General features: G+C 49.5%; 1 protein-coding gene across 7 annotated transcripts; it reads right to left on the reverse strand.

Moving 5' to 3' along the window:
- Positions 1–5,191: 5,191 nt before the first annotated feature.
- TRUB2 (TruB pseudouridine synthase family member 2) lies at positions 5,192–26,867 on the reverse strand. 7 transcript variants are annotated; one of them, XM_059891172.1, is made up of 9 exons: positions 26,699–26,867; positions 25,837–25,968; positions 22,056–22,130; positions 20,853–20,914; positions 19,365–19,446; positions 17,495–17,567; positions 16,502–16,638; positions 7,359–7,483; positions 5,192–5,937 (listed from the first exon to the last, which is right to left on the reverse strand). In XM_059891172.1, the coding sequence occupies exons 1-9, from the start codon at positions 26,805–26,807 to the stop codon at positions 5,602–5,604; spliced, it is 1,131 nt and encodes a 376-aa protein (XP_059747155.1). In that variant the 5' UTR covers positions 26,808–26,867; the 3' UTR covers positions 5,192–5,601. The 7 variants fall into 7 exon arrangements, 4 of the variants coding, with proteins under 4 accessions (XP_059747155.1, XP_059747156.1, NP_001421680.1 ...); NR_197959.1 differs by lacking the exons at positions 5,192–5,937; positions 7,359–7,483 and adding exons at positions 10,716–15,700; positions 18,631–18,828 and having other exon boundaries at positions 26,699–26,854; NR_197960.1 differs by lacking the exons at positions 5,192–5,937; positions 7,359–7,483 and adding exons at positions 10,716–15,700; positions 20,142–20,295 and having other exon boundaries at positions 26,699–26,854.
- Positions 26,868–26,964: the final 97 nt, after the last annotated feature.

Consider the following 26,964-nt stretch of genomic DNA (forward strand, 5'->3'; position numbering starts at 1 on the left):
AACTCTAAGGAGTACGTCAAGGCTGTATATTGTCACCCTGCTTATTTAACTTCTATGCAGAGTACATCATGAGAAACGCTGGGCTGGAAGAAGCACAAGCTGGAATCAAGATTGCCGGGAGAAATATCAATAACCTCAGATATGCAGATGACACCACCCTTATGGCAGAAAGTGAAGAGGAACTAAAAAGCCTCTTGATGAAAGTGAAAGTGGAGAGTGAAAAAGTTGGCTTAAAGCTCAACATTCAGAAAACAAAGATCATGGCATCTGGTCCCATCACTTCATGGCAAATAGATGGGGAAACAGTGGAAACAGTGTCAGACTTTATTTTTTGGGGCTCCAAAATCACTGCAGATGGTGGCTGCAGCCATGAAATTAAAAGATGCTTACTCCTTGGAAGAAAAGTTATGACCAACCTACACAGCATATTCAAAAGCAGAGACATTACTTTGCCAACAAAGGTCCGTCTAGTCACTGCTATGGTTTTTCCTGTGGTCATGTATGGATGTGAGAGTTGGACTGTGAAGAAAGCTGAGCGCCGAAGGATTGATGCTTTTGAACTGTGGTGTTGGAGAAGACTCTTGAGAGTCCCTTGGACTGCAAGGAGATCCAACCAGTCCATTCTGAAGGAGATCAGCCCTGGGATTTCTTTGGAAGGAATGATGCTAAAGCTGAAACTCCAGTACATTGGCCACCTCATGCGAAGAGTTGACTCATTGGAAGAAAGACTCTGATGCTGGGAGGGATTGGGGTCAGGAGGAGAAGGGGACGACAGAGGATGAGATGGCTGGATGGCATCACTGACTCGATGGACGTGAGTCTGGGTGAACTCCGGGAGTTGGTGATGGACAGGGAGGCCTGGCATGCTGCAATTCATGGGGTTGCAAAGAGTCGGACACGATTGAGTGACTGAACTGAACTGAACTGAACCTTATCTTCAATTTCAAAACTTACTAGAAAGTAAGGACACTTCTCCCTAGTCTACTAAAACGCCTGCCTTTTCACATTTTGTCGTATTTTCTTTTGTTTATGTCTTCGTCAACTAGCTTGTGGGATCCTAATTTCCCAGCCAGGGATGAACCCTGGGCCCCTGGGCAGTGAGCACGCAAAGCCCTAACCACTGGACAACCAGGGAATTCCCCCTGTCTCTTTGCAAATTATAGATCTCTAACAATTATGTGTTTGTTTTCTTTTTTTTTTTTTAAGACTGTATTTTGTTCGTTTGTCTTTGGCTGCACTGGGTCTTCGTTGCTGCCCATGGGCTTTCTCCAGTTGCAGTGGCTGGGCTTCGTGTCGCGGTGGCTTCTCTTGTTGCAGAGCACGGGCTCTAGGCACATGGGCTCAGTAGTTGCAGTACACGGGCTGTTTCCCCAGGGCTTGTGGGATCTTCCTGGGTGAAGGATCGAACCCGTGTCCCCTGAGTTAGCAGGAGGATTCTCAACCACCGGATCACCAGGGAAGTCCTGTGTGCCTGTTTTCTGATGATTGCCCTGAGTTGTATTTCTTCCAGAAGGCAATATAAGGCACTAAGGTAGGTTCCAAGTTCTCCAGTTGAGAAGGACTACACCGCCAGTCCTCCAGAGACTTCTGCATTTGGGGCCAATTTTAAAGGCACCCTTGGCTTGGAAAGTATAACCCAGGTCCCTTTGTGTGAGGTCAGCACTCCCAGGTGTCATGGTGGGAAGAGGCCTCAAGGGGGCAGTGTCTACTCAGAGATATGCCCAACTGCCAGGGATGCTGCCTCTAGAAGGGCCCTGGCTGGGAAGGTCCTACCAAGCCACTGGCCGCAGATCCTCAGAGTGCCCCACAGAGAAGAGGGGGTTCTCTGTGGCAGCACTCCCCCGCCCCGAGTCTGAAGTGATCCCAACTGTCATCCCAGGCAGTAGGGAGCCAACTGGTGGTGGAATGCAGACAGTGACGGGTGCCATTGTTCAGAATGTGCCCAGATGGTGCTAGGGAATAGGCTGCAAAGGACAATTGACGCTGTGAGTGTGGAAATGTTGTTTGATCATCTCCAGTGTAAACCTTACCCCAAAACATTTGTCATTTGACATGTCCACTGGAATTCAAAACACTAACAAAGGGCAATCTGTATTTTCATCCCTGAGGGCTGAAAGGGGTCATTTCCAGGCAGCCTGACCTCACCAATGCAGTGTCACCAAACAGTAGGACACTTTGGGGAGGGGAGGAAGGCCAGATTGGGGCCCTCCTCTATGGGAGAATGGAGCCTGTGGGGCCCCAGGCTTGATGCTTGGACCCAGTGTGATGAAAGCGCTGGTTACCGTCAGGCATGTGGGTAGCCAATCAGGGGAAAGGTGACAACCACCACCCAAACCAGTCAGAAGCTGAAGGTTTCCCCAGAGCAGGGTTGATAGCAGTAACAACCTAACACTTCTGAAACCCTTTGGATCAGCTGGGAGATAAGAACTTGTCTCCAGCACCTCCCCACCAGACTGCCAGGAGGCAAGTGTCCCCATTTCCAAACTGAGGCTCCAAGGGGTGGAGCAACTTGCTCAAGGTCACAGACCCAAGAAGCAACCAAACTGTCTGGCTCCAAAGCCTAGCCGATGGTGGGCTGTCCTGCCTCCCAGCTGAGTCTCACCAAAGGTCACGCATTAACAGAAGGAGTCAGAACTTGAATCCAGAACTCTGAGCCTTTAAGCCCAAGGTCTTAGCCACAGATCTCTGCTGCGCTTCTTAAAAGTTGTACCTGGGACTTCCCTGCTGGCGCAGTGAATAAGAATCCACCTGCCAAAGGAGGACACACGGGTTTGATCCCTGAGCCACAACTACTAAGCCTGAGCTCTAGGGCCTGCGAGTCACACACTGAAACCTGTGTGCCTAGAGCCTGTGCTCTGCAGCAAAAGAAGCCACCGCAATGAGAAGCCCTCGTGCCAAAACTAAAGACTGTGCAAAGCGACATAGACCCAGCATGGCCATAAATAAATAAATATTAAAAAAAAGAAAAAGAAAAGGTTATACCTGCCCAAGTGCTTCCCAGGTCGCGCTTGTGGAAAAGAACCTCCCTGCCAATGCAGGAGACTTAAGAGACATGAGTTCAATCCCTGGGTCAGGAAGATCCCCTGGAGGAGGGCATGGCAACCCACTCCATTCTTCTTGCCTAGAGAATCCCATGGACAGAGGAGCCTAGTGGGCTACAGTCCACAGGGTTGTAAAAAGTCGGACACAACTGAAGCAACTCAGCACACACGCACGTATCTGACCAAAGATCTGACCTAGAGGCCAGGCCAGTGACCAAAAATGAACAGCCTCACTCAGCCTTGAGTTTGGTGTTGGCCCCTCTGTCCTGATTCCTCTGAGTAGGAGGTTTTGCTCCTTTCCCAGAGAAGGGGAAGAGGTGGAAGCAGTGACAGATTTCCTCTTCTTGGGCTCGAAAATCACTGCACTGCGGATGGTGACCACAGTCATGAAATTAGAAGACGATTGTTTCTTGGCAGAAAAGCTATGACAAACCTAGACAGGGTGTTAAAAAGCAAAGACATCACTTTGCCAACAACGGTCCATCTCGTCAAAGCTGTGGTTTTTCCAGTGGTCACGTATGGATGTGAGAGCTGAACTATAAAGAAAGCTGAGCGCGGAAGAATTGATGCCCTCAAACTCTGGTGCTGGAGAAGACTCCTGAGAGTCCCTTGGACTACAAGGAGATCCAATCTTTTTTTTTTTTTTAATTATTTCTTTGTTATTCTTGGCCGTGCTGGGTCATTGTTACTACGCCAGCTCTTCTTTGGTTGCAGTGAGCTACTCTCTCGTTGCGGTGCACAGGCTTCTTATTGCAGTTGCTTCTCTTTTTGCAGGGCACAGGTTCTACAGCACGCAGGCTTCAGCAGTTGCAGCCCACGGGCTTGATAGTTGCACTTCTTGGGCTCTAGGGCACAGGCTAAACAGTTGTGGCACACAGGCTTAGTTGCTCCGTGGCATGTGAGATCTTTCTGTCTCAGGGATTGAACTCTTGTCTCCTGAGTTGGCAGGCAGATTCTTTACTGCTAAGCCACCAGGGAAGCCCCAAACCAGTCAATCCTAAAGGAAATCAACCCTGAATGCTCACTGGGAGGACTGATACTAAAGCTGACGCTCCAGTAGTTTGGCCACCTGATGTAAACTGCCAACACATTGGAAAAGACCTTGATGCTAGGAAAGATTGAAGGCAGAAGACGGCAACACAGGGTGAGATGGTTGGATAGCATCACCAATTCAGTGGACGTGAACTTGGGCTAACTCTGGGAGATGGTGAGGGACAGCGAGGCCTGTCATGCTGCAGTCCATGGGGTCGCAAGTAATGGGACACAACTTAGCAACTGAACAACAATAATTTCCAAACCTCTGAGTGTCACAATTACCTGAGAGGGATTTTAAAGAAAAAGATTTGGGTCTCTAACCCCTCCTCAGGGATTGCACTTTGGCAGGCCTGGAACAGGGCTGTATTTTTTTTAACAAGCTCCCAAAGTGTTTCTGATATCTGAGCTCCCCGGTTAGTGTTCTTGGATAGTTGACAAGTTGCTTCTAACCACCAGCAATGATGTCCATCAAATGCTACCTCCAAACTGGCCATCTTCCAACTCATCTAGAGAGCCACTGGACCTTAAGAGCCAGCCCTGGATCAAAACCAGGTGAGACTGTATCTGGCTTCTCCCCAGAGGCCCAACATTAGTTAGCTCTGCTCCTGGGCTGGAGCTGACCTGCAGCTCCACCCTTCACCCTGGCACCAGCAGACCTGCCCAGCTGGTTTACCTGGGAGGAACTCGGCAGCCTGTTTTGCCATCTTAGGGCTCTTCTGGCTTCTGATTTGCTAGGGGATCAGGAAGTACTGATAGGGTTGGGGTCAGCGAGAAGAAAGCTGGGCAACAGGGGTCAATTTGATCATGGGCTGCTTTGCAGACCCCTGAGGAAGCTAGAAGGCCCTGGGATAGCCCATCACCCAACCATCACACCTGACCACCCACCTGATGCTTGCCTCTCTTAGTCAACCTCCACCGCCCTCACTGCATGGTGAGCCAAGTTTCACCCAGAGGGGAACTTCTTGGAGTGACTAATATCGGTCCCTCTGCCTAACCAGCCCACCTCCAGATGAGTCCCATGCCTCCTGCTGAAGTGTTCAAAGCAGAGGGATCAGTCAGGGTCGGACAGGATATTGCAGAGAAATCAGGTGATGATACAGTGGTGGAAACCGGGTTTTATTTGTTTTTATTCTGTGGTCAAACAGAGTTAATGCTCAGCAGGCCATGGCACGTATAGACAGATGTGGGAGGCTGGGCCAGTGGCTGAACACCCCAGGCCTCAGTTTCTACATCTATAAAGTAGGTAAAATAATACCTGCTGTGGCCACTTCACAAGTGATCACAGATACAAAAGCTGGTTTAATGACCATAATGAAATAGGCAAATGTCAGCTCCTTCTTACAATGATACATTTGTGTGTGCTAGGCATGTTCCTGGCTCCTCTGGGAAAGTAAGGTCCTTATAGTTCAAAGTGGGGCCTTAATGAGCTAACATTCTTGGTACAATAGTGGGGGGCAGGGAGAGTGAGCTGGGAAATGTAAAAAAACTCATATCTTGAAAACTGAAGTTATCTGGATATTGATGTTTATTCATTCAACAAGTAACATTGAATGAATATGCATTCACTGTCCACAGTGATTTTGGAACCCAAGAAAATAAAATCTGCCACTGTTTTCATTTTCCCCCCATCTATTGGCCATGAAGTGATGGGACTGCATGCCATGATCTTAGTTTTTTGAATGTGGAGTTTTAAGCCAGGTTTTTCACTCTCTTCTTTCACCTTCATCAAGCAGTTCTTTAGTTCCTCTTCACTTTCTGCCATTAGGGTAGAATCATATGCATATCTGGTTTTTGATATTTCTCCCAGCAATCTTGATTCCAGCTTGCGATTCATCCAGCCCAGCATTTCGCATGATGTACTCTACATATAAATTAAATAACCAGTGTCACAATATATAAACTTGATGTACTCCTTTCCCAATTTTGAACCAGTCTGTTGTTCCATGTCTGGTTCTAACTGTTGCTTTTTGCCCTGCATACAGGTTTCTCAGGAGGCTGGTAAGGTGGTCTGGTATTCCCATCTCTTTAAGAATTCTCCACAGTTTGCTGTGAGCTTCCCCTGGAGAAGGGAAAGGCTACCCACTCCAGTATTCTAGCCTGGAGAATTCCATGTGCTGTATAGTCCATGGGGTCGCAAAGTGTCGGACATGACTGAGCAACTTTCACTACTAATACACAGTCAAAGGGTTTAGCATACTCAGTGAAGCAGAAGTAGATGTTTTTCTGGATAAGCAAAAGTCTCTTGCCTTTACTATGATCCAGCCGATGGTGGCAGTTTGATCTCTGGTTCCTCTGCCTTTTCTAAATCCAGCTTGTACACCTGGAAATTCTCTGTTAATATACTGTTGAAGCCTAGCTTGAAGGATTTTGAGCATTGCCTTGCTAGCGTGTGAAATGAGTGCAATTGCGCAGTAGTTTGAACATTCTTTGGCATTGCCCTTCTTTTGGGATTGGAATGAAAACTGGGGGGTAAAATATACATAAGGTACTTATAAAATTAACCATTTTAACCATCATTAAGTGTACAATCTAGTGGCATTAAGTATTGGGCTGGCCAAAAAGTTTGTTCAGGTTTTTCCATTCTGGAAATCCAATGCAACCCAACACATTCACACTGTTATGCAAATGCCACTACTTTCTAGTTCTATAGTTTGTTTGTTTTTGTTGCTGTTGCTGTGTGTGTGTGTGTGTGTGTGTGTGTGTGTGTGTTGGTGCCAAAACCCAGGATCAAACCAGGAACTATCTCTATAACTTTTTAAAAAAATTTTTTATGTGACTGCACCGGATTTTAATTGCAGCACACAGGATTGATTTTTCGTTTCGACATATGGGATCTAGTTCCCTGACCAGGGATTGAACCCAGACCCCCTGCACTGGGAGCATAGAGGCTTAGCCACTGGACCACCCGGGAAGTCCCTCTCTATAGCTCTTTCTATCTTGCAAAACTGAAATTCTATACACATGAAACATGAACTCCCCACTTCCCAGCCCCTGGCAACCACCATTCTATCTTCTGGCCCTTTGAATGTCTGCTTTAAGTAACTCATATAAATGGAATCCAACAGTATTTGTCTTCTTGTGATGGGTTTATTTCACTTATAATATAACGATATCCATCATTAGCATTATGTCTTTAGGGTTCATCTGTGCTGTAGCAGGTGTCACAGAGATCAAATCACCCAGTCAGTAAACAGGGCAAGTTGGGGTTCGCACCGAGGCCCCTCCACCACCAAGGTCTAAGGCTGCACCCCCTCCTCCCCATTGCACCCTAGTGGCCATTACCTCAACTGGCGACTGGCCAGCATGGAGGCCAGCGGGTTTGTCAGTGACACTGATGTTCTGGAGAGCCCACTCTGAGCATGGTAAGGACGATCTGGCACTTTCTTTGTCTTCAAAACAGTCTATGTCTTGAAATAAGAAACTCAATCACGTAACTTAAAATTTAAAGCCCAATTCCCAGATCTCCCGTTGCTTACATTGTTGGTACAATTTAGCAACGTTGTTAAGCACTCGAAGGTTAGAGACAGCGACTGAGGAAAATAAGGGACTTGGGGTGGTTTTCCTGGCAGACTGGGGCTACACATTGCCTGAATATTTGCCGTGACTCCAGGTTCTCTCTGCCCACCAAATCCTTCTATTGCCTTATGTACTGAGGTGCTCCTCTGTTGGGTGCCTATTTATTTACAGTCGTCATATCTTCTTCTGGGATGGATCCCTGGATCATTATGTGGTGTTCTTTGTCTCTTGTAACAGTCTTTATTTTAAAGTCTATTTTGTCTGATGTAAGTATTGGTACTTTGGCTTTCTTTTAATTTCCATCTGCATGGAATACAACACAGAGATGCAGGAGGCATGCAGGCTAAACTGATGTCTTGAGTAACTATCTGCTCAGAAATGGGGGTGGGGAGCGGCAGGGTCCTACTGAGAGACAGATGCTCTGCTAGGCAGGAGGTCACTCCCTCCCTGGCAGCTTTCCTCACCTGCGAAGTGGAGGTAATCACAGTAACTTCCATACCATGTGAGACAGTCCCTGTAAGTGTCTTAGCATAGAGCCCAGCACACCAGAAGCCCCTAGGAAGTGATGCCATCATTGTCCCTTCAGGTTCACTGGTCTGCTGATGCCAAACCTGCCCAGGCCCTGGGCTGGGCACTGCGCCCTGGAAACAAATTATAGTGATGGTATCAGTCCAGCCATTAAGAATATAATAGAGCGGCCAGCTAGTTCTTCCCATCTGTAGAAGTCATTGGTGTAAATGCCAGAGGAAATGCCCCCCGCACTGGGGCCTCTTTGAAGGAACAAACACTGGTTGTGCTGACTCTTATCCCTGTGAGGTTAAATAAGTCACATGGAACCCAGGTTCAGATCTTCCATCCTGGCCCCACAGCAGTTTCTGACTCAGAGGCAATTCTGATACAAAGGATCCAAGGCCCCAGTTGCTGAGAATGTGGAACGTTGGAACATTCACCTTGAGTGTAAAGGACCCAAGGTGATTCTTATTGACAGGCTGTCAAGCTGTCAATAAGAATTAGTCAGAGAAGGCAATGGCACCCCACTCCAGTAGAAAATCCCATGGATGGAGGAAGGAGCCTGGTAGGCTGCAGTCCATGGGGTCGCTAAGAGTCGGATACGACTGAGCGACTTCACTTTCACTTTTCACTTTCATGCGTTGGAGAAGGAAATGGCAACCCACTCCAGTGTTCTTGCCTGGAGAATCCCAGGGACGGGGGAGCCTGGTGGGCTGCCGTCTATGGGGTCGCACAGAGTCAGACACGACTGAAGTGACTTAGCAGCAATAGCAAGCTATCAGTGGGCACTGCGTTTCCACCTGGGCCACTGTGGGCCCCAAATGTATCACACACCATTTGAACTGCACTGGCAGTTTTCTTGGCTGATGAGGGTGAAAGACAAGATTGAAAAAGCTGGTTTAAAACTCAACATTCAAAAAACTAATATCACGGCATCCAGTCTCATCACTTCATGGCAAATAGATGGGGAAAAAGTGAAAACAGTGGCAGATTTTCTCTTCTTGGGCTTCAAAATCACTGAGGATGGTAAATGCAGCCTTGGAAATAAAAGATGCTTGCTCCTTGGAAGAAAAATTATGAAAAACCTAGACAGTATATTAAAAAGCAGAAACATCACTTTGCAGACAAAGGTCCATATAGTCAAAACTATGGTTTTTCCAGTAGTCATGTATGGATGTGAGAGTTGGACTGTGAAGAAGGCTGAGCGCTGAAGAATTGATGCTTTTGAACTGTGGTGTTGGAGAAGACTCTTGAGAGTCCCTTGGACTGCAAAGAGACCCAACCAGTCAAGCCTAAAGGAAATCAACCCTGAATATTGATTGGAAGGACTGATGCTGAAGCTGAAGCTCCAATACTTTGGCCATCTGATGTGATAAGCCAACTCACTGGGAAAGACCCTGATGCTGGGAAAGATTGAGGGCAAGAGAAGGGGGCAACAGAGGATGAGACGGTAGGATGGCATCACCAACTCACTGAACACAAGTTTGAGCAAGCTCCAGGAGATAGTGAAGGACAGGGAAGCCTGGCATGCTGCAGTCCATAGAGTCACGAAGAGTCAGACACGACTTAATGACTGAACAACTTCCAGGTTATTTCCTGAGTCAGTGGCTCACCCTGTTCAGCATTTTATTCAAAAGACTGCTCAGGCAGCCCTAGTTAACATCACCAACTTCCCTTTCCCCACTTAGCATTTAGGCTGTCTTGTTTACTGATATACTCCTGGTGCCCATACCAGCATGTGGCCAATAATATGTAGGCATCTAATGAACATTTATTGAGTAAATGTTGAATAAACCACAGACCAGCTGGTGCAGTGGTAAAGAATCTGCGTGCCAAGCAGGAGACAAGGGTTCAATCCTGGAGTTAGGAAGATCCCCTGGAGGAGATGGTAACCCTTTGCAGTATTCTTGCCTGGAGAATCCCATGGACAGAGGAGCCTGGCGGGTTACAGTCCATGGGGTCACAGAGTCAGATACGACTGAGCAGCTGAGCACTGTTACCAAACTGGATGAACCCAGGCCTTTGGGAAAGTTGCCACATCCTGGAGTCACAGTTTGTACAATGGGAAGGAACAGCCCAAGAGGAGGGGAGGGGACAGGGCTTTCCTCCCTGTGTCTCTGGGCACCCCCACGGAGTCTGGAGGAAGGAACATTTGTACCTGATGGACAGATAGGGAGAGGCCCATGTTGTCATTGCTTAGTCACTCATTCGTGTCTGGACTGAGCAACTAAACAACCCCATAGACGGCAGCCCACCAGGCTCCTCTGTCCACGGGATTCTCCAGGCAAGAATGCTGGAGTGGGCTGCCATTTCCTTCTCTAGGGGATCTTCCCAACCCAGGGATTGAACCCGTGTCTCCTGCACTGGCAGGCGGGTTCTTTACCCAGAGCCAACAGGGAGGGCCCAGAAAGGGCCACACTCTACTGCTGGATAAAAGAAGCCAATTGTGATAACTGTGTATACTGTAATCCCACTTTGTTACAAAATTAATCACTTGAGGGACTTCCCTGGCAGTCTAGCGGTTGAGACTTTGTGCTCCCAAGGCAGGGGGCATGGGTTCTATTCCTGGTTGGGGAACTAAGGTCTCTCATGTTGCCAAAGAAAACACAAAAGTAACCACTTCAGTTTTTTATTCAGGTAATACGTATACACTGAGCACATATACAAGTGAAAACTCCTGTTTCCTTTCTGTACACAGTACTTCTGACACCAAATGTGGAGGCTTTTCCATACCAAGCAATTCCGTAATTCCTGATGGACAGGACTGGGTGACTTACAATAGAACTCAGTTTTGACACGGCCTGCCTGGAGTTCACTCACACCATGCAGGTCAAGGGCGCAGTCCCAGCAGACTGCCCCCACTCCGGACACTGATGACAATGTCCTAGGTTGTCACCTACACACACTGCTGACTGAAGCTGGGAATTCTCATGACCCCCTCCTTAAGTTTGAAAGTTCGCTCAAACAGCTCACACATCTCAGAGAAACACTTATGTTCACTAGTTTATTACAGAGAATACAACTCAGGAAGGACCAAACGGTGGAGGTCCGCAGGGCAAGCAAGCCATGTGGGAGGCGTGCTGGGTTTCCAAGCCCTCTCCGGCTGCTCCCCTTCCCCAGCACCCAGATGTGTTGGCTAACTCAGCTCTCAAAACCCCATCCTTTGGGTTTTTTATGGCGCTTCTATTAAGTAGGTGGGTGTGGCTGAAAGGGGCTTGTTTTTATTTATTTGGCTGTGTTGGGTCTTAGTTCTCTGGCTCTTTGTTGCGGCCTGAGGGCTTCTCTCTAGTTGTGGCGCACAGACTTAGTTGTCCCAAGGCAAGCGGGATTCTTAGTTCTTGGACCAGGGATCGAACCAGAGTCCCTTGCACTGGAAGCAGAGTCTTAACCCACTGGAAAGTGAAAGTCAGTCGTGTCTGACTCTTTGGGACCCCATGGACTATACAGTCCATGGAATTCTCCAGGACAGAATTCTGGAGTGGGTGCTGCGGCTGCTGTTACTAAGTCGTTTCAGTCATGTCCGACTCTGTGCGACCCCATAGACGGCAGCCCACCACGCTCCCCCATCCCTGGGATTCTCCAGGCAAGAACACCGGAGTGGGTAGCCTTTCCCTTTTCCAGGGGATCTTCCCAACCCAGGGATCGAACTCAGGTCTCCTGCACTGCAGGCAGATTCTGTAGTGGCCGATGCACTAGGGACGTCCTGAAAGGGGCTTATCATAAGAAAAGGTGCTTGCCACTTTCACCTTCTGGAGCTCCTTCAGGAACTGGGCATAAAACATACAACAGAAGATATTCAAGATGTTCTTTTCACCTTTATCGCTTAGGAAATTACAAGGGTTTTAGGAGCTCTGGCTGGGAGCTAGGGAGGAAGACCCAAAAACATACTTCTTTTTACATCACAGTATCACAATAGATACTCCATTTGTTTTTTCCCTGTGGCTATGCTGGGTCTTCGTGGCTGCACAGATTTCTCTCTAGTTACAGCGAGGGCTGCTAGTCTCCAGTTGTGGTGAGTCTAGGCTTCTTGTTGCGGTGGCTTCTCTTACTGTAGAGGACAGGCCCTAGGGCACCCGGGCTTCAGTAGCTGCAGCGTGTGGGCTCAGGAATTGTGGTACATGGGCTTAGTTGCTCTGAAGCATATGGGATCCTCCCAGGCCAGGGATCGAACCCACGACACCTGCATTGGCAGGCAGAGTCCTTACCACTGAGCCACCAGGGAAGCCCAGGCACTCAGTTCCTTAAACAAAAAGTGCCTAAGCACCTACCATGTGCCAGGCCTGGGACTTGGTTAGTAAACAACCCCACAAAAGCAGCAATAGCTCAAGAAGAGGCAGGATGGTGTGGCGGTCAGTAACGCTGACTCCGAACAGCACAGATGTGGTCTTGGGCTCGGGACTCCCTTGTCAGGTATCCTTTGGCTTGTTATTTGTCCCCTTCATGCCTCAGTTTCCTCATCTGTAAAACAGGGATTACTATAGTCTCTGGACTTCCCTGGTGGTCCAGTGGTGAAGAATCTGCCTGCCACTTCAGGGGACACAGGTTTGATCCCTGGTCCAGGAAGATTCCACACGCCATGGGGCACTAAGCCTCTGCACCGCAACTGCTGAAGCCCCCAAGCCGTAAGTCCTGACAGCCACAACTACTAAAGTCCATGCACTTAGAGCCTGCGTTCCGCAACAGAAGCTGCCGCATGAGAAGTGGTGCACCGCAATGAAGAGCAGCCCCGGCGCAGCGCAACTAAAGAAAGCCTGTGCGTAGCAATGAAGACTCAGCACACCAGAAAACAATCACTTCAGTTCAGTCGCTCAGTCGTGTCTCTTTACAACCCCATGAACTGTAGCACACCAGGCTTCCCTGTCCATGACCAACTCCCAGAGCTTACTCAAACTCATGTCCATCAAGTCGGTGATGCCACACAACCATCTCATCCTCTGTGGTTCCCCTTCTCCTCCTGCCTTCAATCTTTCCCAGCATCAGGGTCTTTTCAAATGAGTCAGTTCTTTGCATCAGGTGGCCAAAGTATTGGGACTTTCAGCTTCAGTATCAGTCCTTCCAATGAACATTCAGGACTGATTTCCTTTAGGATGGACTGGTTGGATCTCCTTGCAGTCCAAGGGACTCTCAAGAGTCTTCTTTAATGCCACAGTTCGAAAGCATCAATGCTTCAGGGCTCAGCTTTATTTATAGTCCAACTCTCACATCCATACATGACTACTGGAAAAACCATAGGTTTGACTAGATGGACCTTTGTTGGCAAAGTAATGTCTCTGCTTTTTAATATGCTGTCTGGGTTGGTCATAGTTTTTCTTTCAAGGAGAAAGTATCTTTTAATTTCATGGCTGCAGTCACTATCTGCAGTGATTTTGGAGCCCAAGAATAAAAAGTCTGTCACTGTCTCCATTCCTTTAAGTAATAATTTTTTACCTGGCTGCACCAGTCTTAGTTACAGCACAGGGAAACTTCTAGCTACAGTGTGCCAACTTTTAGTTGTGGAATGTGGGATCTAGTTCCCTGACTAGGGATAGAACCTGGGGTCCCTGCATTGGGAGTGTGGAATCTTAGTCACTGGACCACCAGGGAAGTCCCCAGATACACTTCTTATATACAGTTTAGTCAAAACTTAAATTCTTATTTGGACCATGGAAGAGGAGCTGCTTGGTTAGTTACCCTGGGGCACGTGGTATCTTAGTTCACAGAGCATGGATCAAATCCACATCCCAGCTCCTCTTCCATGGTCCAGGGTCCCATGGAAGAGGCCCTGGAGGGGTCAGCTACAGTCCATGCCCCAGGGAGCCACTCTGCGCCCTGCGCCCTCACCGCTTCCCTGGGCTGGCAGCGAGGAAAGTTTTGAACAGCCCTGGTCCCCAGCGCTCCCATGGAGAAATTCTTGGGTAATGTTTATTAACCACAGCATAACACGTGCCCCAGTCAGCCACTGCTGTGGTGATAACAGGGGTAGTGGAGGGGAAGAAGGGGCCTCCCCTGACCTCAGGGGGAGTTTTCTGGTTACAGGACAGCAGGGCTCTGAGAAGCACTGGGCCAGCCCAGGTGAGTATCTAACCACCTGTTATGAGTCAAGTCATGTCCCCCAAAAATTTACATGTCAAAGTCCTAATCCCTGGGACCACAGAATACGACTTGTTTTCATTCGGTTAAGAATGATTTCTTTCCAGGACTTCCCTGGCAGTCCAGTGGTTAAGACTCTATACTTCCAACAGAGGGGGTCCAATTTTGATCCCTCTCTTGTTACGAAGCACAAGCTCAAGGAATCAGTCACTGTGGGGCTTAGCTACCCAGGGGCATGTGGTATCTTAGTTCACAGAGCAGGGATCAAATCCACGTCCCACACACTGGTAGGCAGATTCTTAACCACCAGACCACCAAGGAAGTCCCAGGGCAGGAGTATTTTAAATGCTGATACATACCATCGAATTACTCCTGAAAGGTTACACAGTTGTGTATTCCTAGCAAGCATATTCCCAGATGGCTCTGGTGGTAAGAATCTGCCTGCCAACACAGGAGACGCTAGTTTGATCCCTGGCTTGGGAAGATCCCCTGGAGAAGGAAATGGCAACCCACTCATTTTCTTGCCTGAAGAATCCAATGGACAGAGCTAGCCTGGGGGGCTACAGTCTGTGGGTCACAAAGAGTCAGATATGACTGAAGCAACTTGGCACCAAGTGTATAAATCGCCCATCTTCTCACATCCTCCCCGATAATGGATGTTATCTTTTTCTTAGTTTATTTGAAAGGCAAGGAAAAGTCATCTCATTTTCATCTGAATGTCTTTCATCATTAGAGTCTGAACATCATTTCAGGTTTACTAGCCATCTGGATTGCTTTTTCAATATAAACACACAATTCACGTCATTTGATCAACTTTCTTGTCATGCTTTTCTTATTGTTTTGTAAGAACTCTTTATATATTATAAATATTATTGCTTAAACTTATAACAACTATTTTTTATCTGTCATTCATTTAGCGTCTTTTCCTCTGTACAGAGTTTTTAACTGGGCTAAGTCTGTTGATCTTTTTTTTTCCTTTGGCAACACTACACGGCTTGCAGGATCTTAGTTCCCTAACTAGGGAACTTCCTGTTAATGGTTTCTCTTACAGCTTCAGGCTTTCTGTCATGTGCAAAAAAGCCCCTCCTGCTCTCATGTTCTGCAGTTAGCAGTTCCAGCCATGAACAATTCTTATTTTTAGACACCCACTGTTCCACCAGCTCTTATTTTTAGACATCCACTGTTCCGCCAGCTGCTGGCCTGTCAATGCCCCACGTGGCTCTCTGGTCCCAAGGCAGAGCATGGCCTCTTGGAGTCCCAGGGCTGGCCTGGACCAGGGGGCTCCTGGGTGCCCAGCCAAGGCCTCAAGCTCTTCTCCAGCTCTGCTGCCACCCGGGGTGCTGCAGCCTGGATGGCATCCTGGATGTTCGGTAGGTCCCACTGGGTCCTCAGGAGGGCATCATCCAGGGTGAAAAAGCCGTCCCGTGTCCGCCGCACCTGGGCACAGACAGCGGTGCTCTTCAGCTCCAGGCCGATTTCGTGCACCAGCCTTCGCAGCTGCTTCTGTGTCTCATGCATGCACTGCACCTCTGCCAGGGACACACAGCAAGGTGGCGGTCAGGAGCACAGCCTCTGATGACACGGATCTAGGTCCACACCCCGGGAGCCCTCCTGGCTGTGTGATAACCTTAGCCAGACCCCTTCCTCCTCCAAGTGTAGCTCAGGGCAGGCCCTGAAAGTCTGTTAAGACAGGCAGAGTCTCAGGCCCCATCCAGACCTGTTCAATCAGAATCTGCCTTTTCAGAGGAACCCCCAGGTTGGGACTTTCCCTGTGGTCCAGTAGTTAGGACACCATGCTTCCACTGCAAGGAGCATGGGTTCAATCCCTGGTCAGTGAACTAAGATCTGGTAAGCCACATGGTGAAGCCAAAAAAAAAAAAAGGTGATTGTTAGGAATCATTTCTATAACACATTAAGCATCAGGAGAGTCTTGGTCAGCACTCAAGAAAGGAGCCCTTGTTAACACAAGAAAGAAAGAAGTGGTGATGGAGCAGGTGCTGAGCTGGGTGGGATCAGGGCGGAGGGGAAAGTGGTGTCTGATGCCCCACAGTGACCTGAGACACTGGGCGGCTCTGGAGAGGAGCCACTACATATAACCTCTGCTTGTTAAGGTCTGGCTTCAAAGGGGGACTTGGCAGGAGACATCTATCTGCTCTGTGAGCTGTGCGATTAGCCAAGTCCAGCTTCAGGCTGGGAAGGAAGCGGGCCCCTGCTGCCTTGACCAGCTGAGATCAGCGCTCACACACGCTGGCCTCCGCAAGGGTCTCCCACAGTGACTACATGAACTCGGGAGCCCCGTGGTGCTGCCCCAACTTCCTGGAGCAACTTACCTAAGAGAAATTCCGGAGGCGCAAACTGGAGGCATCGGATGCCGGTGATCAGCATCGGGGACTTGTTCATGGGCCGGATCACGCCGCTAACGGCCATCTCATAGGCCTCCTGGGTCTGTAGGTCAAGGTTGGAGTACCTGGGGATCAGGAGGGGCCAGATCAGGCAGCTGACCACCTACCCCAGCCCTGCCCCACTCATGCCTTTCCTGAAGCTCTTCATTCGCTTCCCACCTTCTCAGTTCCTCTAGCCACCTTCACAGCAGCCTCTTCCGGTGCCCTCCAATCCTGACCCGCAGGCTCTACCCCCGTTCAGTTGTACCTGCACTGACTACTTCCACCTGACTCTGCTGAGATGCTGTGGTCGCCTGGCTTTCTTCTCTGTTAGCTCATATATTCCCTACGAGCCCAACCAGGGTCTCTTGTTCCCTTTGATCTCTCCAGGGGCTGGCCCATGCCCTGGCACAAGGAAACATTTCTGCTCGCCCTGAAAGGAGTGGGCGCTTGTGCCTCGTTTGGGGCTCAGAAAGGAAGATCCATGGAATCTGCCCCAGGGAGGCAGAGCCTACAAGAGTCCTGCGGGTTAACTTCTTACCCTTCGAGCACTGCCCTACCCCCATCCCCGCCCACCCCCCACAGCACTTCCTAAAGGAAATCAACCCTGAATATTTGTTGGGAGGACTGATGCTGAAGCCGAAGCTCCAATGCTTTGGCCACCTGATGCCAAGAGCCAACTCACTGGAAAAGACCCTGATGCTGGGAAAGACTGAAGGCAGGAGGAGAGGGGGGCAACAGAGGATGAGATGTTTGGATGGCATCACTGACTCAATGGACATGAGTTTGAGCAAACTCTGGGAGATGGTGAAGGACAGGGAAGCCTGGCGTGCTGCAGTCCATGGAGTCATAAAGAGTTGGACACGGCTTAGCCACTGAACAACCACCCAGCTATTCCTTGAGGTCCCGCTTGCAGGGAGGTGTGGGCCAGGCCTCTCTTACGTCACCAGAGCCTTCTGATGGGAACCTTGGATCACAGCCAGGATACGGTCCAACTTCTCTCTGGTCACGTGGTCTGGAAAAGCCAGGCAGTGGTAAGCACACAGGTGCCCACTGAGACAGCTAGAAATTTCCTTCCCACAAATCAGCCCCGTCCTTGGAACTGAGAGGGGGTCCCACACATCCTTAGGTCCCAGGGTTCCCATGTAGGGGGGTTGAAGAGTCCTTTGAGAATCTTATGAAAGCTCTGGACATTCTTCTTAGAAATATACACATGAACTCAACGTCTGGAAGACAAATTCAAGGGATTCACAGGCTCCAGGTTAAGAATGTTTTGTTCTTGGGACTTCCCTGATTGGTCTAGTCATTAAGACTCTGCTCTCCCAATGCAGGGGGCATGGGTTTGATCCCTGGTCAGGGAGCTAAGATCCAGCATGCCATGTGGCTTGGGGGAAAAAAAAACCACACCCTCCTCTCAACCCAAAAAAACCAACCAACCAAAAAAAAAAAAATCCCACTTTCTTCTGGAAATGAGGCTCATAGTATGATATGACTTGCCTGCTCTTCTAAGCCAGGCCCCCTGAGCCCCAGTCCAGGGTTTTTCATGCCAGGCATCCCTGGAGGGAGGGTGCCACCTGTCCAAACACAGAAGTGGGTTGGCAACAAGTGGGAGAGGCTCTGCATACTGGTCCCACCGAGGGATTCTGGGGAAGGCAGCACCAAAGCCTGGGGATGCTCAAACCCGCGTGGGGCCGAGCCTGTGGGCCAGCTGGGACAGGCGCCAACTTCTGCCTCCACTGGCCAGAGCTCTGGGAGCAGGTGTAGGGACTAAAGGCTGGCCAGCTGGGGAGGGCATGGGCCTCGCATCCCTCCTGTCTGGTTTCATTCGTGCTGTTGTCTTATCTGGAAGCTAACAGCTTCCTCCTCCTGGCTCCTGACACTCTCTACCTGCTTCTCTTTCCTGGCACTTAGTTTTCCTGGGTTTTTACAATAGTTTTTAATGACTTAAGAATCTTCTTCCAGAAATTCAGACCAATACCAACAAACACCTCCCCTCCTCCAAATTCCAGCTTCCGCTCTCCCAAAAGCGTCAACCTGGTAGCTGTCTTCAGAACATTTTGTTGGTAGTTGACACACACCTACAAGTACAAACACGTAGCATTGCTTTGCCGTGTTTTTAATCTTCTCCAGAAGACGTAGCGGTGTGTCTGCTCTCCTTGCTAGACTGTGAGATCACTGATACTGGGGACCCCATCTGATTCACCATATGTGCGCCCCACAATGACTGGCACATGTTGATGCTCAGAAACGTGTCAAACAAGCAAATGCAACAGATCCTACAGGACAGTTTAGAACATGGGGAGAGCAAGAAATGAAAAACAAGCCACCTATCCATCTACCCATCCATCCATCCATCACCCATCCACTGATCCATCCAGCGCTTCCCACATCCCAGGCCCAGTGCCATGGGGGACCACGGGAGTGGAACTATACTATCCTGCTCTCATGGGTGACATCCTGGTGGGAGACAGACATTAAAACCACTGATCGTCAGCTGATGACTTCTTTTTTTTTTTTTTTTTTTTAGCCGATGACTTCTGACAGTATACCTGGTCCGAGCCTGGGGGCTGGAGAAGCTTCCCTGGGGAGGTGACATTTAAGCCAGGTGAGAAAGCGTGGGGAGGACAGGGCATTCTCGGAAAACAGAATCATGTGTCCACACCCCCAGGAGCCAGCCCTGGCTTGGTGTGTCTGCGAGTGTTTGACAGGGACCCTCACGGCCCACATCGGGGTAAAGCATAAAGAAAGCAAGTGAAAGGGCGGGAGCACCCACTCTTCCTGCCCCCCGCCCAGGACTCCCTTGGGCTCTTACCGTACGTCGTCTTCTCCACCAGCCGCCCGTCCTCACAGAAGTCATCTGTGGCTTTGCCCAGGAGGCCACGCACGGTGTAGTCCTGGAGGATGGGGAGGCAAGGCATGTTCTAAGCCCTGCACAGAGGAAGGAGGTGTGGTCCAGCAGCTCAGGCCCCCAGGGTACTAGACTGAGGCTGGGGGTGGGGGGCACTCGGGGAGCTCGGGCGCTCAGCCCCTGCCCAGCTGCCTCCTGGGCAAGGGCACCAGACTCTCCTGTGACAGCAAGCAGCATCGGCAGCCTGCACAGGGCGCCCAGAGCCACCCTGTGAGCACCCCCAGCCTCCATGCCTCTCCACCAGACTCTCCTGTGACAGCAAGCAGCATCGGCAGCCTGCACAGGGCGCCCAGAGCCACCCTGTGACCACCCCCAGCCTCCATGCCTCTCCACTTCCATCCAACCTGACGCTGGAGCCTCCCAGGCCCCTCCCGGGCAACTGTCGGCTTCTCTCTTCCCTCCAAATACGATCTGTGTAGCTCCCTGCCTCTGCCTCAGGTAAGAGTAACGACAACGACAGTGAGGGTGACAGCGGGGACATCGACTGAGCACCCACCACGTGCGAGTGGCTGTCTGAGCCCGTTCCACACTGCCACTGATTTAATCTTCACAGTAAGCCCGTGGAGGAGGTACTGTTTTCACTCCCATTTCAAAGATGAGGAAATGGACGCACATAGATGTTAAGTAATCCAGCCCGGGACACGGAGCTGGCTCCAACAGTGCTACAAGCTGGAGTCTTACAGTGAAGCCACTTGACTCCAGTCTCTGCTCTTAACCACGCACACCCTGGGTCTCCTAATGTGGTATCTCTGCACACACTCGTGAAGCCAGACCCCACGGCTCAGCAGGGATGCAAGCTCCCTGACGCCAAGACGGTGGTATCCACTTCTCAGCACTGCGGAGAGAATGCAGTGGTATCAAGATCAGGCTCTGGGGTCAGACAGACCCAGGTTCAAATCCCAGCTCTGCCTCCTTAGAGGCCGTGTGAGGAAATTCCCTGGCAGTCCAATGGGTAGGACTCTGCACTTTCACCGCTGGGGCCAAGGGTTCAATCCCTGGTTGAGGAACTAAGATCCTGCAAGCCCAGTGGTGTGGCCAAAAAAATTTAAGAAATAAAGGCTGTGTGAACCAGAACAAGTGTCATCTCCTCTTTGGGGCCTCATTCTTTCATCTGTAAAATGGGTTAACAGTAGATCCCATCTCACAGGGATGCTGTAAGGCATCCATGACGGGGTCCATACACGGCTAGGCACAGAACAGTCAGCATGGGACAACGCCAGCTGTCACGATGATGCTGTTGTTACAGCTTCCCCTAGCACAAGACTTGCCCTGCCCCAAAATGCCGTCTGATGTCCGGGGTATCCCTTGTGGAATCCTCTCTGCTTCAGAATCCTACCAGTGACCCCCAGGGAAAGGGCGGAGGGATAAGCAGGTGGTCCCCAGCCCCCGTACCTTGGTGAGGTGAGCGTTGTACATGTCAGTGAGGAGCCTGCGTCCATGTCCCACGCCGAGCACTGAAAGGTACCCCAGCCTGATCTTACACTGGGCTCCCCCTTCCGGTTCCCCTGGGCTCTCCAACCCCCACCCCGTCTAGCGGAACACTCCCACTGCTGATGGGTGTGGCAGCCAGGGGGCAAGGAGAGCATCTTCTACTGGAAGCAAGGTAGCCTCTGGACACGTGTGTGAAAAGGCAGATTTCTGGGTCCCAGCCACATATACTGACTGACTCAAAGTGGGAGTGGGGGTGGAGGGCTAGGATCCTTAGCAAGCTCCCTGGGGATCCTGACACTCAAAAGTAAGAGACCACCAGCCCAGTCACACAGACCTATACTCCCATCTGGGGATGGTTCTCAGCATGTCCTTTAACGTCCTGGGGTCTCAGGCTCCGCATCAGCAAAATGGGGATAAAATTACTGTCTGATCCCTGTGGGTGTTGTGATGACCGAGGCAATGAGCAGGAAGGAAGCGGTGAGCACAAAGGACAGGCCCAATAAGCAGGGGCATTGTGGCCACTCCCTGCCTTTCCTCGGGTCTGTTTCTCCCTCTGGCTGAAGGAAAGAATGACCCTCCATTCACTCCTGGAGAGGCTACCCCGGGAGGGGTACATGAGATCACGTCCACCCGCCTGTGTCCCAGGAAGCAGGACAAGTTGCTGTGACTATTGTGCATGGAGAACGTGGCCACCGCCTGACCCTGGGGACACAGATGGCTCATGACTCAGGGCTTTGTGTGCCCAGCGACATCTAGAGCTCTGCCAGCGGGGCCAGGGTCAGGCACTTGGCTACCCCACACAAGCAAGAGGCTTTCCCTCTCTGGTCCAGGGACTCACTCGCTACATGACCCAAGACAAATCATCTGTGCTCCTCGAGGCTAACTTTTCTTCCTAAAACCATACGGTATCTACCAAACAACACTGTTATGGTGATTCATGTGTACAAAGGGTTTCAAACCACATGTCACAGGCAAGGGTCACTTGATAAGGGTGGACGATCAGGACATCCCTCTTCCCACCAGTTTCTTCCTAGACATCAGACTTGGGAGGGATCAGGGGAGGAAGGCAGGAGTGGGAAGTGGCAGTCAGTTGAGAAGTGGACTGGGCTCCTCAGAACTCCCCAGGCCTCTATCACTGCACCCCAGGCTCACCATACCACCTACCAAGCACCCCAGACGCCTGGGAATCCAGCCGGTGTCCCACGCCAACCTTCAGGCTGGTGAATGCGAGTCCACGAACTGGAAAGAAACAAATGAGGTCTTTATCCAATGAACCCAGCCTCCAGGATGGCTTTAGGCCCACATGGCAATCTCATTCCTAGAATGTTGCCTCATGGAGCCCAAACCAGCATCAAGCTGGACTTTCAGGCTTCCCCACCAAGGAACCTGGGGTCCCAAACCATTCATCAGTTTCCGGGGCCCAGAGAAAAGGCAACCCAAAAGGCCTGTTAAGTCTGCCTGTCACCATTCCCTCAATGAAGGGCTTTGAGTGCACTGGGCAGAACACTGGAATTAAGACTGGGGGGTTCCCCATCCAGCTCCTGTGGAAGGCGGGTTCTGGACAGTCTCCCAGTGAGAAAATGGAGGCTGCGAATTCCTGAGTCTGTGTGTTCACAGAGCCCAGAACTCACTGACTGCTCAGGAAATAACCCATTTCCCAAAAGAATGAATGACTCATCAAACTGATATAATTATGTACAGGTTTTTGTACATAAATTATACTTCAGGAAAGATGTCCAAAAAAAAAAAATGAAGAATGCAGGAATGAGCTAGAAGCTTTTACATTTCTGAAGATCAAGAGGAACCTAGGGTAACAGTACGGGGTAGTTAAGAGCCTAATGAATCCAGGCTACATGATTTAACATTAGCCAACACTGAACTTCCATCTTATCATTTGTGAAATGGGACTAGGACCCACTTCACAGGTTTCAGTGAGATGGTACTTGGGAAAAGCCTAACATAGTACTTAGTACAGAGTAGGCCCTCAACACATCATACTTCCTATTGCTGTTGTTATACTGTGGACTCATTGAATATTTCTGTCCAAGGGGTTTTGGAAATGGTGGGAAATTCTTAGAGATGAGAATACCAGACCACCTTACCTACCTCCTGAGGAACCTGTACGTAGGTCAAGAAGCAACAGTTAGAACTTGACATGGAAAAACAGACTGGTTCCAAATTGGGAAAGGAGTACATTAAGGCTGTATATTGTAACCCTGCTTATTTAATTTATATGCAGAGTACATCATGTGAAATGCCGGGCTGGATGAATCACAAGCTGGAATCAAGACTGCCAAGAGAAATATCAACAACCTCAGATATGCAGATGACACCATCCCCATGGCAGAAAGCAGAGAAGAATTAAAGAGCTTCTTGATGAAAGTGAAAGAGGTGAGTGAAAAAGTTGGCTTAAAACTCAACATTCAGAACACTAAGATCATGGCATCTAGTCCCACCATTTCATGGCAAATAGATGGGGAAACAACGGAAATGGTGAGAGACTTTATTTTCTTGAGCTCCAAAATCACTGCAGATGGTGACTGCAGCCATGAAATTAAAAGATGCTTGCTCGTTGGAAGAAAAGCTATGACCAACCTAGACAGCATATTAAAAAGCAGAGACATTACTTTGCCAACAAAGGTCCCTTTAGTCAAAGCTATGGTTTTTCCAGTAGTTATGTATGGATGGGAGAGTTGGACTTTAAAGAAAGCTGAGTGCCAAAGATTGATGCTTTTGAACTATGGTGTTTGAAAAGACTCTTGAAAGTCCTTTGGACTGCAAGGAGATCAAACCAATGAGTCCTAAAGGAAATCAGTCCTGAATATTCATTAGATGGACTGATGATGAAGCTGAAACTCCAATACTTTGGCTACCTGATGCGAAGGACTGACTCACTAGAAAAGACCCTGATGCTGGGTAAGATTGAAGGCAGGAGGAGAAGGGGATGACAGAGGATGAGATGGTTGGGTGGCATCACCGACTGGATGGACCTGAGTTTGAAAAAGCTCTGGGAGTTGGTGATGGACAGGGAAGCCTGACCTGCTACAGTCTGTGGGGTCGCAATGAGTTGGGCACGACTGAGCAACTGAACTGAATACTGTTGACTCACTGAATATTTCTGTCCAAGCAGTTTTAGAGCTTCCTGGCCTCTAAGCTCCTTAGCCTTCCTATAGCCTCCCAAACATATACTTTAATTATATCTAATAATGGGGGCTCATTATCGGAACTAGTTTCACCATTGGTTAGCTTCATTGACTATAAAATGTCACTCTTCACAGACATAGAGAACAGATTTGTGGTTGTCAAAGGGGAAGGGAAGTAGGGGAATGATGAATTGCGAGTTTGGGATTAGCAGATGCAAACTATTTTATATAAAATGGGCTTCCCAGGTGGCACAGTGGGAAAGAATCCACCTGCCAATGCAGGAGACACAAGAGATTCACACTTGATCCCAGCGTCCGGAAGACCCCCTGGAGAAGGAAATGGCAGCCCAGTCCAGTATTCTTGCCTGGAAAATTCCATGGACAGAGAAGCCTGGCTACAGTCCACGGGGTTGCAAAGAGTGGGACACAACTGAGCGACTGAGCACGCGTGCACACACACACACACACACGCACACACACATACACGTAGAAAGGATAAATATACTGTGATAAACCATAATGGAAAAGAATGTGAAATAGAATGTATACATCAGATCAGATGAGATCAGTCGCTCAGTCATGTCCAACTCTTTGCAACCCCATGAATAGCAGCATGCCAGGCCTCCCTGTCCATCACCAACTCCCGGAGTTCACTGAGACTCACGTCCATCGAGTCAGTGATGCCATCCAGCCATCTCATCCTCTGTCATCCCCTTCTCCTCTTGCTCCCAATCCCTCCCAGCATCAGAGTCTTTTCCAATGAGTCAACTCTTCACATGAGGTGGCCAAAGTACTGGAGTTTCAGCTTTAGCATCATTCCTTCCAAAGAACACCCAGGGCTGATCTCCTTTAGAATGGACTGGTTCACTTTGCTGTACAGCACAAATTGACACAATATTGTAAATCAAATATACTTCAATAAAATAAAAAAATTTTTTTTAAGTCACTCTTTCACAGGAGCTCCAAATTCTGTCCTTAAGACTTCTACCTTAGGGTCTCAACTTTTACCTGGAATCCCAGAATAATAAAGGGGTCAGCAAACTACAGTCCACAGGTCAAATCCTCAAGTTTTGCTTTTTTACAGCCCACAAATTAAAATGATAAGTGGTTTTAAAAAAATGAAAAGAATACTATTTCATGATATATGAAAAATACATGAAATTCAAATGTCAGTATCCACAAGTAAGGGGCTTCCACGGTCAGTTCAGTTCAGTCGCTCAGTCGTGTCCAACTCTTTGCGACCCCATGGACTCCAGCACGCCAGGCCTCCCTGTCCATCGCCAACTCCCGGAGTTTACTCTAACTCATATCCATTCAGTCAGTGATGCCTGGTTTCCCTGGTGGCTCAGTGGTAAAGAATCCGGCCAATGCAGGAGATGCGGGTTCAATCCCCTTGAGAAGGATATGGCAACGCATTCCAGGATTCTTGCCTGGGAAATCCTATGAACAGAGGAGCCTGGCAGGCTACAATCCACAAGGTCCCAAATGAATCAAACTTAGAGAACACAACTTAGTGACTAAACAACAACAAATCCACAGGTAAAGTGTTACTGGAACACAGCCAGGCTCATTACACACTGTCGATAGCTGCTTCTGCACTACAACGACAGAAACCTGCAAAGCCTAAAATATTGACTATCTAGCCCTTTCCAGGAAATTCTGCCAATCTCTGGTCAAATACTTCATTGCCACTGTGGTCCTACATTGGTCTGGGACAGGAGGAGTCTGGCTGGGACACACTGACTTTGGGCAGGGATTTCCCGGGGAAGCGACACCCAGCCCCTTTCCCGAATGTGCATTACCCAGCGGATGGTCGATGAGTGTGGGCACACAGGTGGCTGTGAGGGTCAGCTCCTTCTCTTCGCTGCCTTCCACGGGTCCCAACAGGAAGCGAACACGCTGTTTAGGGGCAGGAGGCTTCCCAGCATTGAGACCTGAATACACATAAAGAACATCTCATCGACTCTGTTGTAGAAGACAGCTGAAAGCCCACGGTGCAGAGAAGAGCAGAAGTTAAGAAACAGACTTGGGTTCAAATCTTGACTTTCAGTTCAGTTCAGTCACTCAGTCGTGTCTGACTCTTTGTGACCCCATGAACTGCAGCACGCCAGGCCTCCCTGTCCATCACCAACTCCCGGGTTTCATTCAAACTCACGTCCATCGAGTCGGTGATGCCATCCAGCCATCTCATCCTCTGTCGTCCCCTTCTCCTCCTGCCCTCAATCCCTCCCAGCATCAGTCTTTTCCAATGAGTCAACTCTTTGCATGAGGTGGCCAAAGTACTGGAGTTTCAGCTTTAGCATCATTCCTTCCAAAGAAATCCCAGGGCTGATCTCCTTCAGAATGGACTGGTTGGATCTCCTTGCAGTCCAAGGGACTCTCAAGAGTCTTCTCCAACACCACAGTTCAAAAGCATCCATTCTTTGGCGCTCAGCTTTCTCGACTTTACCACTTATTAATTACTTATGACCACGGACAGTACTGAATCTGTTTACCCATCTGAACACGGGAGAAAGCGAGGTACTGTGAACCGAAGAGACAATTAGGAAATGGCTCTGCCCAGACGACTGGGTCACACGATCTTACTTTGCAACAAGGATCAGAAACTGAGATGGACTCCTGGGGAACGGGAGCGGGATCCTGGGTCTGGCTCGAGGCACTCACCTTTCAGAAGCTGCAGCTCCACGGTATCCCGTAGATGCTTCCATTTTAGCCCGGGGGGCTTGTAGACTGCGAAGAGCCCCTGCAGCCGAGCCAGGCCGGCGGACCCCATACCTGAAGCCCGCGGGACTCGAGCTCGCAGAACAGCTGAAAGCGGACGGAAGTGCTGTATGGTCCCGCCCCCAAATGTACTATTACCAATGGGCGCCGCCATGTTTCACGGCCGGAAGAGGTTCGATTCTTATTATCCTCGGGGGGAAAACGTGCGA

This window comes from Bos taurus, chromosome 11 (genome assembly GCF_002263795.3).
Source record: "Bos taurus isolate L1 Dominette 01449 registration number 42190680 breed Hereford chromosome 11, ARS-UCD2.0, whole genome shotgun sequence".
NCBI lineage: Eukaryota > Metazoa > Chordata > Mammalia > Artiodactyla > Bovidae > Bos > Bos taurus.

Coding starts and splice junctions, on each gene's coding strand:
- TRUB2 (XM_059891172.1), bottom strand. CDS start 26,807: ATGGGGTCCGCCGGCCTGGCTCGGCTGCAGGGGCTCTTCGCAGTCTAC. Junction 25,969..26,698: donor GGAGCTGCAGCTTCTGAAAG/GTGAGTGCCTCG, acceptor ATGTGTATTCAG/GTCTCAATGCTGGGAAGCCT. Junction 20,915..22,055: donor CCAGGCGTCTGGGGTGCTTG/GTAGGTGGTATG, acceptor GGTACCTTTCAG/TGCTCGGCGTGGGACATGGA.